The 15,766-nt window shown below is 38.6% G+C and overlaps 1 protein-coding gene and 1 pseudogene across 1 annotated transcript in view; both read right to left on the bottom strand.

Annotated features, from left to right (window-relative positions):
• LOC149066809 (P-selectin-like) overlaps positions 1-10,103 on the bottom strand; it is a 28,408-nt gene extending 18,305 nt beyond the window's left edge. Inside the window, exons 1-4 of the mRNA XM_089253103.1 lie at positions 10,019-10,103; positions 4,261-4,284; positions 3,591-3,761; positions 1,353-1,574 (exon numbers count right to left, since the gene is read on the bottom strand). Of these exons, the coding sequence (XP_089109229.1) occupies positions 1,353-1,574; positions 3,591-3,761; positions 4,261-4,284; positions 10,019-10,103 (502 nt within the window). The remainder of the gene's footprint in view (positions 1-1,352; positions 1,575-3,590; positions 3,762-4,260; positions 4,285-10,018) is intronic.
• Positions 5,034-5,098, bottom strand: LOC149066810 (U4 spliceosomal RNA; annotated as a pseudogene).
• Positions 10,104-15,766: the final 5,663 nt, after the last annotated feature.

Here is a 15,766-nt window from a genome sequence, read left to right as displayed (position 1 = left end):
CCCAGTTCACCTTCTCCACTTTCAAGAATTTTAGCTGTCTTTCAAACAACTTTAGGAATAGCGACATATCATCTTCACTCGGATTGAAATTCGGGATCAACCTCTTCACGTCGAACTTGGGCTGATCGATGAGAGCGACGGATGACTCTTCTGCCGGTTGCGAGAGTCGTTGAAACTCAAGCTGCAACCGCATCTTTTCAAGTTCAAACGAACGTTCTAGTGCGATTCGTTCTTTCTCTCTTTCTTCGGCTATTCTGGCTCGTTCTTCTTCTCTTTCTCCGATAATAGTAGCCAGCAGGGCTTTCACGAATTCTTCCTCATAACCGGAGGACTTTGTTATTATATGCTTGAGATCTACTACACGCGAATCATTCGGAACTTCCTCTCCTAATTCTAGAGCGAGTAGGATCAAATCACGTTTCTTACCTTTGGCCAGGTAAGCCATTTCTTCTAGGCACTATCAGGAACCTCACAACCGAGTTCGAATGTCCGTTTCGTACTGCCTTGAGTTCGAGCCACGACGTTGGGCGCCAGTTTTATAAGGGGACGTCGTGTAGGAGGTGCGTCTCTTTTCCGGGAGATGGCGGAATAGTTCTAAACCCTTGATATTGGAGGGGTGTCCAATTAAAGCACGAAACTGCGGAACTTAAAGAAGAAGGCTTTATTTCGAAGCACACTCAAAACAGACAACCGTACAGAACGGAAGCCACATTCCAACTCACGTTCTCTTCTCTTGGAAGATAGATTTTCTCTTCTCAACTTCTTTTAACAACGTATAAACAAACAAAACGCATTAGGTGCTGTAAGGCCACAGAGAGTTAGTAAAAATATCCATACTGGGAAAATAGATTCGTTACAATGTGATATTTTGCTATACATTGTTGAGGTTATGAACCAAAATCTAAGGTCCATCACATATATTTTTTGAATTTTAGTGTTTTATGGACAAAATGTAGGATGAAATTTCAAAAAATTCACACGTACTCATGCAACCATTTAAATTTTGGTTCATAACCTGCAACATTACTAGCTAAATGCACTGTGATAATCACAAAGCATTTCATTAATAAAATTTTTTGCAATCGTGTTTCGAATATCACATGAAGTTTGCCTAAAATTTGAAATAAAAACGACTTTTTCATAGAAAATATAATAGATAGACCAAAATTTGTCACTGTTTTGACCATTTCGAGACACTTTCTATCAAAAAATGTGTATAAAGTTCACTCTAGAACTATTTTAAAGAAAAGTGACAAGAAAGGTAGTCGGATACCTTAAGCCCCTCTAAGCCATTGTTATGTATTTAGAACATTTAAACGATTTTGGCAATCAAACCGGACAAAAATACTCACCAGTCGCACCCCGGCAAATTGGAGTCTGATCACTCCATGTTCCAGAAGGTAGGCATACTAGAGCGGGTTGTCCATCGAGGCGGAGACCACCGTTGCAGCGGAAGACGCAGGATTGACCGACTCTTCCGGGATTACACCAGCCCTGAACAGCACCTCCTCGTGGTGCCATGAGCGAAGGGCAGCGCACGTCACTTCCGGAATCTCCGTCATCGGGACGCAACTCTGGAAGGACAAAGCGAAAAATATTATTATTATAGTTTTCAGTTTAACATGTGAAATGATCTCAGCAAATAGTGATTAGATGAGCATTACAAAATAAGACATGAATAAATATTTTAAGGACATTTAATTCATATTGTGATGAAGCTGGTACTTAACCACCCTTCTCACCCCCACAACAATTCAGCTCCTCAATCATATACTGGTACTGTTCAAGACACGATTCGGATTCTCACTTCGATCTATTGCAAGCTCATATTTCAGAGTCCATGAACGACTCATGTTGATACTTCACCACAGCATGAAGTTGGATACCTCACGCATCGAAAACTCATAGGGCTTTTTAGCAGGCATTGACATGATTAGGCAGCGTGGGAGTCCCCATATCAGCTTGCTGGTTTCTTCCCCGTTAATTATCTGTTGACCAGAAGAGGAGAAAATTATTGAAATTCCTTGAACAACATTTAGAGAAGATAAAGGATCCGCCTCCAGCCACCCCATGTACCTCCGGTTCCAGTGATTTCGTTAAAAAGATCGTCTCGTGTTCACCATCTTCATTGGCGTACGCAAGGGGGCGGGGGTGAGGGAGGGGCCTACAGCCGAGATTATAGTGTTATTTTGCAGGAAAAAAACATGAACCCCCCCCCCCCCCCCGAGAAGAAAAAAAAATTGAACCCCCACTAGAAAATTCTGCGTACGCCTATGATCATCTTGACAGCGCTTTGGTGGCACTGTTTGCGAGCGAGGATCATGATGAATCATAAATCCAGAGAAGTCTGAAGATATTTTTTGAGGTCTTCAACAGTACTCAAGAGGGCATTGGGAAGTGAATAGAGAACTGTCCGTGATGCGCTCTGTTTGCATTAGGGTTAAGAAACTTTGATTGATCAAAGTTTCTATTGCGTCTTTTGCAATATAATTTTATGCAACATCCTCTAATTGTTTATTATTGGAACCACTTTGATTTCCACTTGATTTACATAATTTCCATTACGATGGATTATTTGTAACCTTTGACATATCAACGAATTCTGACTTTGCCGGAGGTGCTCGAGTCCCTCCCTGAAGGTAAACGTGTTTTCGTTGCTTCTTGCGACAAAGCCTGGGTGTCTTGCGGTTTCTCCCGTTCTCTGTCGAATAGAAGGTACTGAATTTCTTTACCACTCCGCGGGTTGAGTCGTTCGCAAAGTACAATTGACTAGACACCAAGCGAAGATGAATTTCAGAAAGAAAACTCGCATTCCTCTGTGAAGAATGAAACTACCAATCTCTCACAATCCGGGTGAGTGATCTACCATCAAGCTAACGTCGCAATCTGGGGGTAAATGTCATTACGAGTTGTGGTTGAGTTAGGAGGCTGTCTACAGTTAGTCTCATTCAGCGTAAGCTATGTTCTAAGGGAATGAAACGTCTGTACTTTGTAGCTTGATGGTAGAGCACTCACCCTGACTGTGAGAGTTTGTTGGTTAGATTCCCAACTGAGGAATTTGAATTTTCTTTCTTTGAATTCATCTTCACTTGGTGTCTAGTTAATTTTACTTTGCACAATTAGCGGAGAGGTTCACCGTTCGTTCATTCATTTGAGTTCGTTCTCTCTATAACATGGAGGTCCATTGCTCAGCCTCATAAACTTGACATCGTCGTGGCACTGTTGTCACTGGATAGTTATTTTTAGCTCATTATGCCACTGGTATCGGCCTCTGAGGTGGTGGCTTATTGCTTCTAGAGCTGAGCTGATAATGTCCAATATAAGTAACCTCTACGTATCAGCCTATTGCATCTTAATCTCAGACACTTAAAATATGTAAACTCATCTATGAAACAATGTTGGATAAATCAATGAACTTAGAGGTAATGTGGCGCCCTGTGTTCACACTGGTGTCACTGACACACCAAAAGCAAGTAGAAATTTAGAATAGCCATTTAAAGTATATCAATACTGAAATGCCATGTCAAAATGATAACGAGACATTACGACACGCGCCGAAAGCAACAGTATATTTCAAAAACTATAATTACCGCATGAGTTGAGCTGGCCGCTCCAAGACCCGTCTGACCGGCACCTGCGTACGCCGCTGCCTGTCAGTACGTATGGTGCCCTGCATTGGAAACTGCATTCCGATCCGACTGTTCTGAGACACTGTCCTCTCAATTGACCGTTCCAAGGGACCCGGAGTCGTGGACAGAGTGCTGGAATTAAATCAAAAGAACAAAGAGTACTTATCGGTCATCTCCAATGAAATCTTCCTGGTAAATATTTCCGGCTATTTTCCTTTTCTCTGTTGGGGCCATTTTATACCACGTTTCGCTGGTATGATTCTTCATTCAAATCAGCTTAATGTGGTTTTGTGCCTTGTTGTACTGCTCGCTCTTGCGGGGGCTTAGCACTTGTGACCGGCATGCGCCGATATGTTAGAAATTCCGTAGAGGAATGTGTACGAGGTGCATGTACGGTTAAGTAGTAGCACTTGTGACCCCGTCACTTCGAAACAACTCCGATCGCCGAATTCTTATTTCGTGCATCAGCAAACATGTGCACAGACACGAGCGAGAAGCGCTACAGTATTCCCATAATATAGCGTTTCCTATTCCCCATTCCTCCTCACTTTCATGAGATGTACACGCTGTAAAAACATTCATATGGATAAACGAAATGTCAAGAAATAGCAATTATCCAAAAAGGACTTACCTTGAGCGTTTGTGTGCCGTGTAACTGAAATGAAAATGAGAGAATATCAATAGCAAAATATAGAAAAAGTCACACATGTTTTCAATACATTTTACTGCTACGGGGGTCGTTTCATAAGTAAGATGAATCTCTATTATCTAGCAGCACGATCACTTTCAAATTTTTATCCGCACTGTAAATATCACTCTTCAAAACCTATCATAATAAATTAGAGCATAAAGAGCTTTGTATTTTACTCTTTATCGTCGTTTCAAGTTCGAGTTGTGGTAGTTACTCGGGAAATGTACAGGGTGTTTCAAAAATAATCATCCGATTTAAAAAAATCATAACTATTCAGCTTTTAATCCGTTTTGATCAAATAATGTATAAGTATAAAGAAGGAAATCTTGAGTTTCACGCACTTGCCAACAGGTAACGCTAACGATCTCCATCCGGCCACCACTTCAGTGTTTGTCAAGGTTAGCTTTTCCCACAGTTAGAAACCGATTCGGATGACTTTATTTTCCAGCACGATGGGGCACCACCACACTGGAGCTTAGAGATTCGAGAATTTTTGAATAATCGCATTCCTAAACGATAGGCCGGCCGTACGGGACCTGACAATTCAGCTAAACATCGCTGACCTCCAGGATCGCCGGACCTCACAGTGTGCGATTTCTTCTTGTGGGGTTTATAAAAGACTAAGTTTATGTGCCTCCCCTACCATCTACATTAGCCAAACTGAAGTTACGTGTGGAAGCAGTGTATGCAAAAGTTTGGGACAAACGTGACTGCCAACTAGCAATAGTCACGCCTCGGTAGGACCTCATTGGCTACGGCACTGCCTCTGCGCAAAGCTAAAAAATGTGACTGCCATATAGAGATATGCCTTGCATCTCAAGGTGGACATATTGTGCACCTATAATTTGTCTTGTAAAAAAACATTTATGATTTGCTATGTAATATAAAATTAAACTTAGGTGCCCACATGTTCAATATTTTTCATAATATACTCATTTCATATCGGGTGATTCTTTTTTGAAACACCCTGCATAATGATATAAGTGACATGGAGTGCAAAATAAAATATTTTACCCTTCACTGGTGTCCTACGTACCCAGTGTGTACGAAGAAAACATTGTATGTCGCCGTTATATGTACCAATACTATCTATAGCAGAAGGCCTCTGCGTGAAGCTTTGACGTCACTGAAGAAGTCCATTTCACCTGCAGCCATTGGATATAGCAAGCTGACGCATGCGATATCTTTACCTTTTTTGGCAGTATATGTAATGACTGGGTGAAATGGACTTCTTCAATGACGTCATGATCTTCATGCAAAGGATTTCTGCTAACGTACAGCAACGTTAATTAATAAATTAACGTCATAATTAATAGATTAAGCTATGTGGCGGCCAACTGCATATCTTAATTTAATAATCCGTTACATTATTTTACGATCTCTGCGTGTTTTGTATCATTCGAAAGTGGAATATAATATGGATTTGTACAATCTCATAACTATATTATATTATTTTCATTTATTATATTTTATTGTAAGAGATGAACGTTTGCTGCTTGACGTGCGAGAATCCGAGATAGTTTTGTTACGGATGGGAATCGTTTAAGTCTCCTCCGGGCATCAGGGGTTGAAACAATTGCAAGAATCCCAGAAGATGATTTGTAATAAGAGCTCATGGGGACTTTCTGCAAAAACATTACAGAACATTTATTTTTGGATCAACGAATTTGAACGTGCCACACGTCCACCGAAGTAAAGCGTCCTGGGCGTGCGTTTTAGGCCACCACCCTGGAAATCTTTGAAAAAATCCACGGTATCATCATCGAAGATCGCAGAAGTTGCTTGAGATAACTGATGTTATGGGGCATCTCAATGGAACGGGTTCACAATATTTTTCATTAGACATTAAAAATGGACAAGTTTCATGAAAGATGGATGCCGGGATTGGTCATGTTTGGTCAAAAACGAATGCAAAAACATTTGAAAAGAAAATTCGGCGATTTTGGCTTGTAATGAAAGGATGACGTCACTCTCCGCTACCATACGAATGTTTTTAGCAACTAGTTGTTGCGAAAATGAATTTTTGGAAAGAGAATATTCAACTGCCTTTGCGGGGAATCGAACCCAGAGGTCCTTTCACTTTCCGGTTGAACGCCCTAGATCAGTGTTTCTCAACCGCCGGGCCCTGATATCATTCATACTGGGCCGCGAGTGATAAGCCGTTTCATTTTTCCTCATTCATTTTCCGTTGGTTGTGTGTTTGACCGGGCCTTCGACTCACAAAAATGAATGAAACCGAACTGCGGGCTTGAAAAGGTTGAGAACCACTGCCCTAAACTACTAGACTACAAGAAAAGGTTGAGAGGTTCGTTGCCTTTGTAGTCTGGTGCAGTCACCCGGAAAGTGAAAGGACGTGGGTTCGATTCCCCTCAAAAAAGGCAGTTGAATTTTCTCTCTTTCCAAAAATTCATCTTCGTAACAGCTACTTGTTAAAAACCTTCGATTGGCTTGTAACTCTGAAAACATTCACCGTTAATTTTCGGCCGTGGATGAAATATGAATTAACCCAATACAATAAAGTCGAAACAATTGTCAAAGCAGTTGACGGAGCGCGATAAAACGGCACCCCAAGCAAAGCAAAAACTGTTTTGTCTGGTGGGAAAGTGATGGCAACAATTTTTAGGGTTTCCAAAGCAATGCCATTAGGATGATCTAGGTAAATGATGATCCAAAAATTACGCGTGGATATTTAGGATGCTGCGAAGATAGCGCTTAAATGTTTAGGATGCTGCGAAGATAGCGCTTAAATGTTTAGGATGCTCATAAGACTACGCTGACAGATTTAGGATGGTCTGGAAAATTACTTTTTTACGGATTAGGAGAATACCTACTCTCTCTGGGATTACGTTTGCTGATTGCGGATGTTCTGGAGAATCACGCTTGCAAATTCTGGATGCTCTGAGAATTACGCATGCAGATATATGATGCTCTGAACATGCTCAAGATGCTGTTGAGGTAGGAGGCACTTACATGTTTAGGAATACTCTCGAGATTAAATTTATAGATTTTGAATGTTCTGAGATTACGCATACGGATTAAGGGTACTCTGTAGGTCACGCGTATAAGTTTAGGATGCTGCAAAGAACTGAGCGTAGATTTTCAAAGCTCAGAACCTGCAAATAGGCCTACTGGTCTAAAAACTCTTTCAATCAGGAATCTATCACCAAGCGGATTTTAAACGGTTAAAATTATTATCTCAGTTTAATTATTATCTCCAATTGTTATTAGTTTTAACAGAACTCAAATGCGCGACTTGTGTGAGATTTTCTTAAAAATTTCTAATGGACGGCATTTATTTTGTTATACAAAAAATAACAATGATTCCATAATAAAAATTTATTTTGCTATCCATGGCTATAAAGAGATGTGCCTTCAACTATTCACATTTGTAATGACAGCTTATGGACTTAATTTATAGTCCAAGAGGTGACTATTATTCATGGAGAGAAGCTATAGTACACTATTGCCTTATTGACATCGTAATGTTTCCTCGACCAGACTCATTGTAGAACTCCCATGGGCTCGTACGGAACAAATCTATGGCATACGATACTAAATCACAAGATCAAATGGACTATAATGATACGTTAAATGACTGTATACTGGTAGTATCCAGTACCAATTCAGTGTAAATTTTAGTCACTACTGAATTATACCTTTGAATATTAATGCAATTATATTAGCTGTATGAAATATGGCAGTCTATAATGCAATGTTATTGACGATCTATGTTATGGTCATTATCATTCCAGAAACAACCGAATCACCATTGTACTTGTATTTCCTTAGGGGGTTGTCTAAACATGTGGATTTTAACCTCTGGTTTTCTCTAGACCCCTTGTGCCGATGAATGGGGCCACGGACTCCTTTACAGAATAATATTCAGAGTATGGAATTATATATATAAATAAATTATTAGTTGCTTAATCATCCAAGCTCACGGATCCCATAGAACCTCCCCGAGGACTCTTAAGAGGTCCGTTCATCCCTGGTTAAAAAGCCTTGGTCAAACGAACTTTATACTAGCGACTTGCCTATTTGTGAAGAAGCCCATTTAAAAATGGCAATATTGCCAATTTTGGAATGTTGAAGGCCCTACACGGAGGAGGCACATACATATGTGAAAGTTCGCAGGATATCGTGCAGCAGGCAGCCATTCAACACGATACTTACATAACAAGAAAAATACAGGTACTTGCCATTTATCACTTCAAAAATGGAAGCCAGACAGCAGCACCAGTATAACGCAAAACAAACATAACTTTGGCAACATAAATACGTCACACATGTATAGACTCGCAACTCGTTTCCTGCCTGTACCAATTCACTCTAAATTCCTTAGAGGAACATTTACGAGATGCATCTACAGTTAAGAAAAGAAGTAGGGTTTCATACAAATTTTGAATGTCCTAGGGCAACCTGATTGACATCACTGACCCCTCCCCCCTCTGCAGCGTCAGCAAGTCAATTTCGACGCCCAATGGCTTCCATAAAATCCGAAATATATAATTTTCTTTCTAGTTTACAAATAATTAAAAAAAATTAAATACGTTAAAATTTCACAACACAAAATATTACACTAATGCAATGTTAGTAAATGAAATGATTCCGCAGAACACTTAAAAGTACTCGTGGACACCCCGGGAATCCACGGTCTACAGATTGAAAAACACTGCTCTAAGGGAATCGCGTTTAAATTCAGGATGCTCTGGAGAGTCTGAACGTAACGAGTTAGGTTTTCAGAGATGTTGTGCGTGGAATTTAGAAGCTCGGGGGAATGTGCACATGCAGATTGAGGAACTCCATAAGTTGCGCTTTGAAATGTAGGGAAGTAGCCCAAATATTTTGGAAGCTCGGTGGAGATGCCTACTGACTTTGAAAGCTCGTGCGTGTGCGCACGGATTCATGAAGCTCGAAGATGAGGCATACAGGCTTTCGAAGATCGGTGGAGTTGCGTACGGTGTTGCGGAGATTTTTGAAATTCAAGAGATGAACAAACATATTTCAGAAGCTCAATGGATGTACATTCAGATTTTTTTTGATTCTCACTGGATGCACATGAAGATTTTTCAATGCTGAAGAGATGCATATATTCAGGTTTCTGAAAGTGAAGGCACTTGTGCGTGCAGATTTTTGGAAGCTTAGTCATTGTGTGCGTGTTTATTTTCGAAAGCACAGGCGTTGCGCATAAAGATTCAAACAGCTCGTATTTACGTCCGTAGAGATTTTGGATCAAGGAAAGCCGATTTTGGAAGCATGGGAACTACGCGTACCAATTCATAAAACTCTATTATGATGAATTTGGAAAGCTCAGGAGATGCGCCTACAGATTTAAAAAGCTCGGTGCAGGCGCGTAAAGATTTTGCAATCAATCTCTGTGCAAGTGCGTTAAGTTTTTGGAGGCTCGGGTATTATGCGCACAGATTTTGGAAGCTCGGGTATTATGCGTACAGATTGTACAGATTAGAGGAGGCTATACTGATACAGCCAAATCATCCCCACAACGAAAGGGTCGAGACTCCCCAGTCTGACCAGGAGTTCTCAAACTCCAAGTGAAGTGACAAATCAAATCATACCCGCCTTGTCTGAACCCAAAAGCATGCGCATAACTGTGTGTTGAACAATGTCTCCTCATAGTACCCGGAAAATACAAGGAGGTCCAATGAGAAAAAAAAAGTACGTATACATAGGAACTTACATGTCACAAAAACCAGCAGTATCGTAAGAGCGGCAGTGGTCAGCATGTTTAGACGTCCAACACCAAAAACCAAATGGACAGACATTTGACCACCATGATCTCTAATAAGTGAAAGTGATAAATATTAAAACGGAGTATTTCATTGTATACGTGAAATTTTTCTCTCCCCTATTTCTTTATTGTTCTTTTCAATGTTAACACATCCATAAAACATCATATAGACAGAAAGATATCCATTCTTTTGTACAACCATTATTATTATTATTCATACGGAACAAAAGCACGATTTCCAACGAGAGTCACAATCTGGGTTTTTACAACATGTCACTCGCATTGTTGCACACAAAAAAAAAGAGGAAAATCCAATTACATAGAAATAAATTTCACTGTCCTCATTTTTTTCCCCTGCAAACGGTGGCTCCCTCTATGGTGTTTAAAGATGGCGGAAGTGATTGTTCCGCGATTGTTTGGGGAAGCGTTTTTCCCTCTTTTTTCCACTATTTATTCGGTTCTAAGGCCAAATGTTTAACGCTTAGAATAATGGCGACCGCGTAATTCTGACCCTGAGCCATTTACTCAACATTTATTCAAGATAATACTTTTCTTTTGGTAGAGTTAATAAAATTCAGGACTTCAAATTCCCCGCATGTCACCTACATTATTCTTTGGAAAAAAAATGTGCATAGTATAATATGTTATAGTGGGAAAACCACCATATTTTGGCCCTGATAAGACTCCTTTTTCCAAAAAAAATATTGATGTTGATGTCGGTTTTGATCTTCGTTAGTGTAGATATGAGACCGTACATCAGGCATCTTCAACCCGTTGCTCGCGAGCACCACGGTGCTCCCTGAAGCACCCAGAGTGCTCGATGCTCGTGAGCACTTGATCAACCTTACAACTAAACACCTGGTACAAATTGCATTCAAGGACTGAAATCACTCTGATTCCATGCATTCGTATGCCAAACTTGTCATCATGGGTGCGCTTCTTTTTATGATGGGTACAAACAGTGCTCGCGAGAAGAAAAAGGTTGAAGACCTCTGCTGTTCATAGTGCATTTCGTCATATTGAACCCACATTTAATCGCATTAATCGCGGTTAATCATATATAATCGCATTCTATTCAATTCATGTTTGTTCTGGGGGTCCATCCGTTGGTCTCTGATTGATCAGATCTGATTACGTCATTTTTCTTGAAAAAAGAGCCCTTTTTTTGTGGGTGTTAGGTGAATCTACATATTCACCCACTTAATGTTCATAGTCCATGGCACAGCACACTACTGCTGTGGGAATCGGCACATTAATGATGAAGGGGGTTTGTTGGGTTAATACTACCCATTGGGGAACCCCGAATCACCAATTATGGTTTATAATAGGAGCATAATGCACAATTTTTTATTCCGTAGGGCTTTTTTTTATGAAGGGAAGGTGCAACTATGTGGAATCTCTTTATTGTATGCTACATATTGATGTAGTACCGTATGTTTAATACATAATAATACATAATCATATTTTTATGGGCATTTTGCCTGTTGTGGCGTTGTATTTGTATTTCGAATTGTGTGGTTTAATTTTGTTTTTACGACGTCATAAATCCAAGATGGCTGCTAAAGGATGGACCATAATGTATTCTGTGGGGGTTTTGTTTTGTGAAGGGAAGTGTGACTATGCGGAATGTCTTTATTGTATGCTACATATTGATGTAGTACCGGGTGTTTACCTTCGAAATTGTTAATCCTATGGAATACATTATGGTCATACAATATATATCAGTATACAGTAACATACACATAACAATGTGCATATAGCAAGTGTCGTGTGAGTAGTGTCAAATTAACATGCTAAAATTATGTTAATTTTCATTTTAATTTCTGAATATATTCATGTTATAAAGAAAATTTTACTTATTCATGTCACATTAATTAAATAAATTTATATTATTTCGAACTGGTTTATATTATTTCGAGACAATTATGGTTTACCAGGAAGAAATTTTTAAACTTATACTGTTCCGCGGCACCTTTGGAATTCTTCTGTAAACATTTTGATTTGCACCCAAATATCTAATGGCACTTTCGATCACTTTAACCTTACGACACCGTGGCACCTCTTTTGGGAAATGATTCATTCGGTTTATTTGTAAGAATGAGTGGGTCAATAGAATTAGACTAGAATAATGGCGGCAAGATTGGAGTATCCCACATGGCGGCAAAACCATAAATCCGCCTCTGCTAATGCAGCAACATCAATCGGGCAAAATGTTAATTTTATTTAATTTGGCAAATTTTAAAATAACTACCGTAGTTGCTGTCGTATAGGGGACGAGGTTTTCATTCAATTTTCACTACTTCGAAAACCTAAGTCGTTCTATATGCGATAGCGCAGCGTTTATCGACCCATCATCCGCGACGATGGCATCGGTGGTCCGCAGGCAGACTTGACAATTCGATTCTAACTGGATGAAAAAAAAAATTAAATTGTTGCAAATTAAATTACGGAAGCTGAAATTATATTATAAAAGTTGGATAAAAGATCTTTCATAAAACTTGAAAAAAAATAAACAATAAGCCTGTTGGTTAACCGATGCGCTTATTGGTTGTTTTATTTCCCTTTTTTCAAGTTTCACTAAAAATCTTTTATCAAACTTTTATAGTGTAATTCCGGCCTAATATATCCATATGGGTTCACATAAAAATCATACTTTCATACTTAAGTTCACCGTAACTCATCAAGGAAAATGCGGGAAATTGCGATCCTAAATATCACTGATGGTGTGTAGCCAAAAAGAAAATGTAATTTTTATGACAAATTCACCAATTACTGCAATAATGGATGAAAGTTTGAGAGGGGGAAGGCTGCTGCAAAAAAATTCAAATCAATATATGACCATATTTCGTTGAGAAAAATAAGGAAAACTGGGATCTTAAATACGGTAAAATACGGGACGTCGCCAGTAGTGAGCAGAAACATTGCCATAAGTCTGCAAAATCCCTAATTGCAGATAAAATCGCTGAAAAATTGAGAGGAACCTGATAAATACGTAAGAAGATTTGTATTTTTGTAGTTATATTTATCATAATAATTATTATGGGGGGTTGGTGCACGCAAATTTTTCAAAAAACACATTTTTCAATTTTAAAATACTATGAAACTTTCTGCGTCTAACTGTGCTCAAGATTTTGTCCTACCTGTGCTAAAAAATATTTTCAAAATATTTTAATATAAACTGCTGGCAGGCATTACACATTCTAATGTTTTTCACTAAAATGCTTTTTTCTCAAAACAGCTTTCTGTTAGATAAGAAACATTTTTTCGAACACCAGTCATTCAAATGTCAAAAAATTTCTGTGTCTCTCAACACTACGGTGTTATATACTTCAACATGAGCTTTCAGGATTTTAATTGTTGGTTATATTTTTTCTCGAATTTTAACTTCAACAACACGTAACATTTTCAAAAATCACAAAAATTTACCTGTATTTTGTGTCAAATTTTTTTTCAAATAATTTTATTAAAAAACTTCTCGTGTTAAATTATGTAACACAACCCTGTTGAGAGACACAAAGTTTCAAGACATTGGAATTCGGGTCATTCAAGTATTACGTCAGCATCAGGGGGGGTTTCGGATTTGCTGACGGGGGGAGGGGGAGGTTTGAAGGTTGCTTACGTCATCAACCACCCTTTTTTGAAGATATGAAATATTCTAAGCTGCTGACGAAATTTTGCTAACAGGGGAGGGTGGTCAAAAATGGCTAAAAATCTGCTTACGTAATACTTGAATGGCCCCTTAGTGGTGTTTGAAAAAATATTCGTTATCTAACAAAAAACTTAGTTTTGAGAAAAAAGCATTTTAGTGAAACACATTAGAATGTGTAATGCCTGCCAGCAGTTTATATTACAATATTTTGAAAATATTTTTAGCACAGGTAGGACAAAATCTTTAACACTGTTAGACGCAGAAAATTTCATACTATTTAAAAATTGAAAAATGTGTTTTTTGGACGATTTTCGTGCACCAACCCCCCCTTAAACTGCGGTTTATTCACGATTTCAGTAAACATCACAAATTTAAATAAGAATTTTTGGAAAAAAAAAAACTTCACAAATATGTGAAACAATTAGGAACAACTGGAAAGTCCCCCGTTTCGTCCTGGAATGGAGTATGCTGTAAGGTTTTGGAGACCATACCTACAGAGGGACATAGACTTGGTTGAAGGGGTGCAGAGAAGAGCTACGCGTGTCCTTATTGGCACACAGGGCTTGAGTTATGAAGACAGACTTCATTTTTTGAATATGTTTACATTGGATGAACGCAGTTGTCGAGGAGATATGATCGAAGTGTTCAAAATTTTCAATGGGATGGATAGGATGGACCATGAACTTTTAGTACACCGCCAATCGACTGCTTTTACAAGGGGACACCAGTATCGATTGGTGAGGGACAATGCAAGGTTATGGTGTCGCAGGGAATTTTTCTCCAATAGGGTTGTTAATAAATGGAATAGCTTACCCCCGGAGGTAGTAAATTGTAACACAATTGACACGTTTAAAAAGAAATACGATAAACATGTTGGGGTAAATCGAGAAGCTATCCATTCTTAGAATAAGACAACCATAAGTATTCTTTATGGGCATTGTATAATATTTTATCATGTGTATATATTGTTTGTAATTTGTGTTAATTGCATTTTTAATTGGGTTGCTGTATTTTTGAAACATATGACAACCATATTTTTATGGGCATCTTTTTATCAGCCACCTCGTTGGGCATTTTGCCTGTTGTGGCGTTGTATTTGTATTTGTAATACGGGATACAAGTGATCCGTCGAGTTGTTTCAGATATTTTACTGGTCCTTGGATTTAGAAATGATGAGAAACGCTGCGCTAGTAAATATCTAAACAAAAAATGCCACTAAAAGAGCATAATTTCTGCAATCGGAACGATGAAAAAGCACAGCAATGTTGAGTAGCTCTAATCCGATTTGCCAAAGCAGTTTTCTTTGAAGACGGTCGAAAAATCGTATAGTGACGAACAGATCGAGGAATTCCGTATCGCTATGAAACAACTAATTTATTGGGAAAAATACGGGAAATTGGGGTAATTAACACCAGACATCGCCGATTCTCGTCAAAAATGTAGTTAAAATGTCGAAGAAATCACCATATATCGTTTAAAAATGACCCTTGGTGAGAAAAGAAAATGATACAGCAAGTCTACTAAAATGTATTTCGTGCGGAAAAAGTTAATCTGTCAAACAAGTAATACGAATATTTACGGTCATATTTAGGCTGGCCATATTTCCACGAAAAAGTTCGGGACATTGGGATTGTCAATACGGAAAAATACGAGACACTGCCGATTATCGCTAAAATCGATGCCACAAGAATCAAAATTGCCAACTTTTGTAAAGTCACTGAAAAAACGAAGCATTTCTGCAAATTTTCAGTAGATTAAAATGAATTATTTCAAATAAAATGTTTTAATATTAATATGTAAGGTGAACATTCTTATTAAAAGTAATAATTAGGGTGACCTTGCGTCCCGGATTTACCGGGACATTCCAGTATTTTCGCGTAATTTTGGACATCCCGACTCTTTTCTAAAAATGTCCCTTTTTTTCACACATTTTCAACGAAGTATACTTGAATTTTCATTCATTATAAAAATCAAGAATTCATTATTTTCCATTCCATCAACTATTTTCCATAATATTCATCTCGCATTTGTTTCCTTTATAAACGTTT

This window comes from Pholcus phalangioides, unplaced genomic scaffold, assembly GCF_987345545.1.
Source record: "Pholcus phalangioides strain wild (caught in Gottingen) unplaced genomic scaffold, Ppha-v1.0 ptg000032l_1, whole genome shotgun sequence".
NCBI classification, from domain to species: domain Eukaryota; kingdom Metazoa; phylum Arthropoda; class Arachnida; order Araneae; family Pholcidae; genus Pholcus; species Pholcus phalangioides.
Note: the sequence above shows the minus strand (reverse complement) of the source record. Positions and strands in the feature narration are given on the sequence as shown.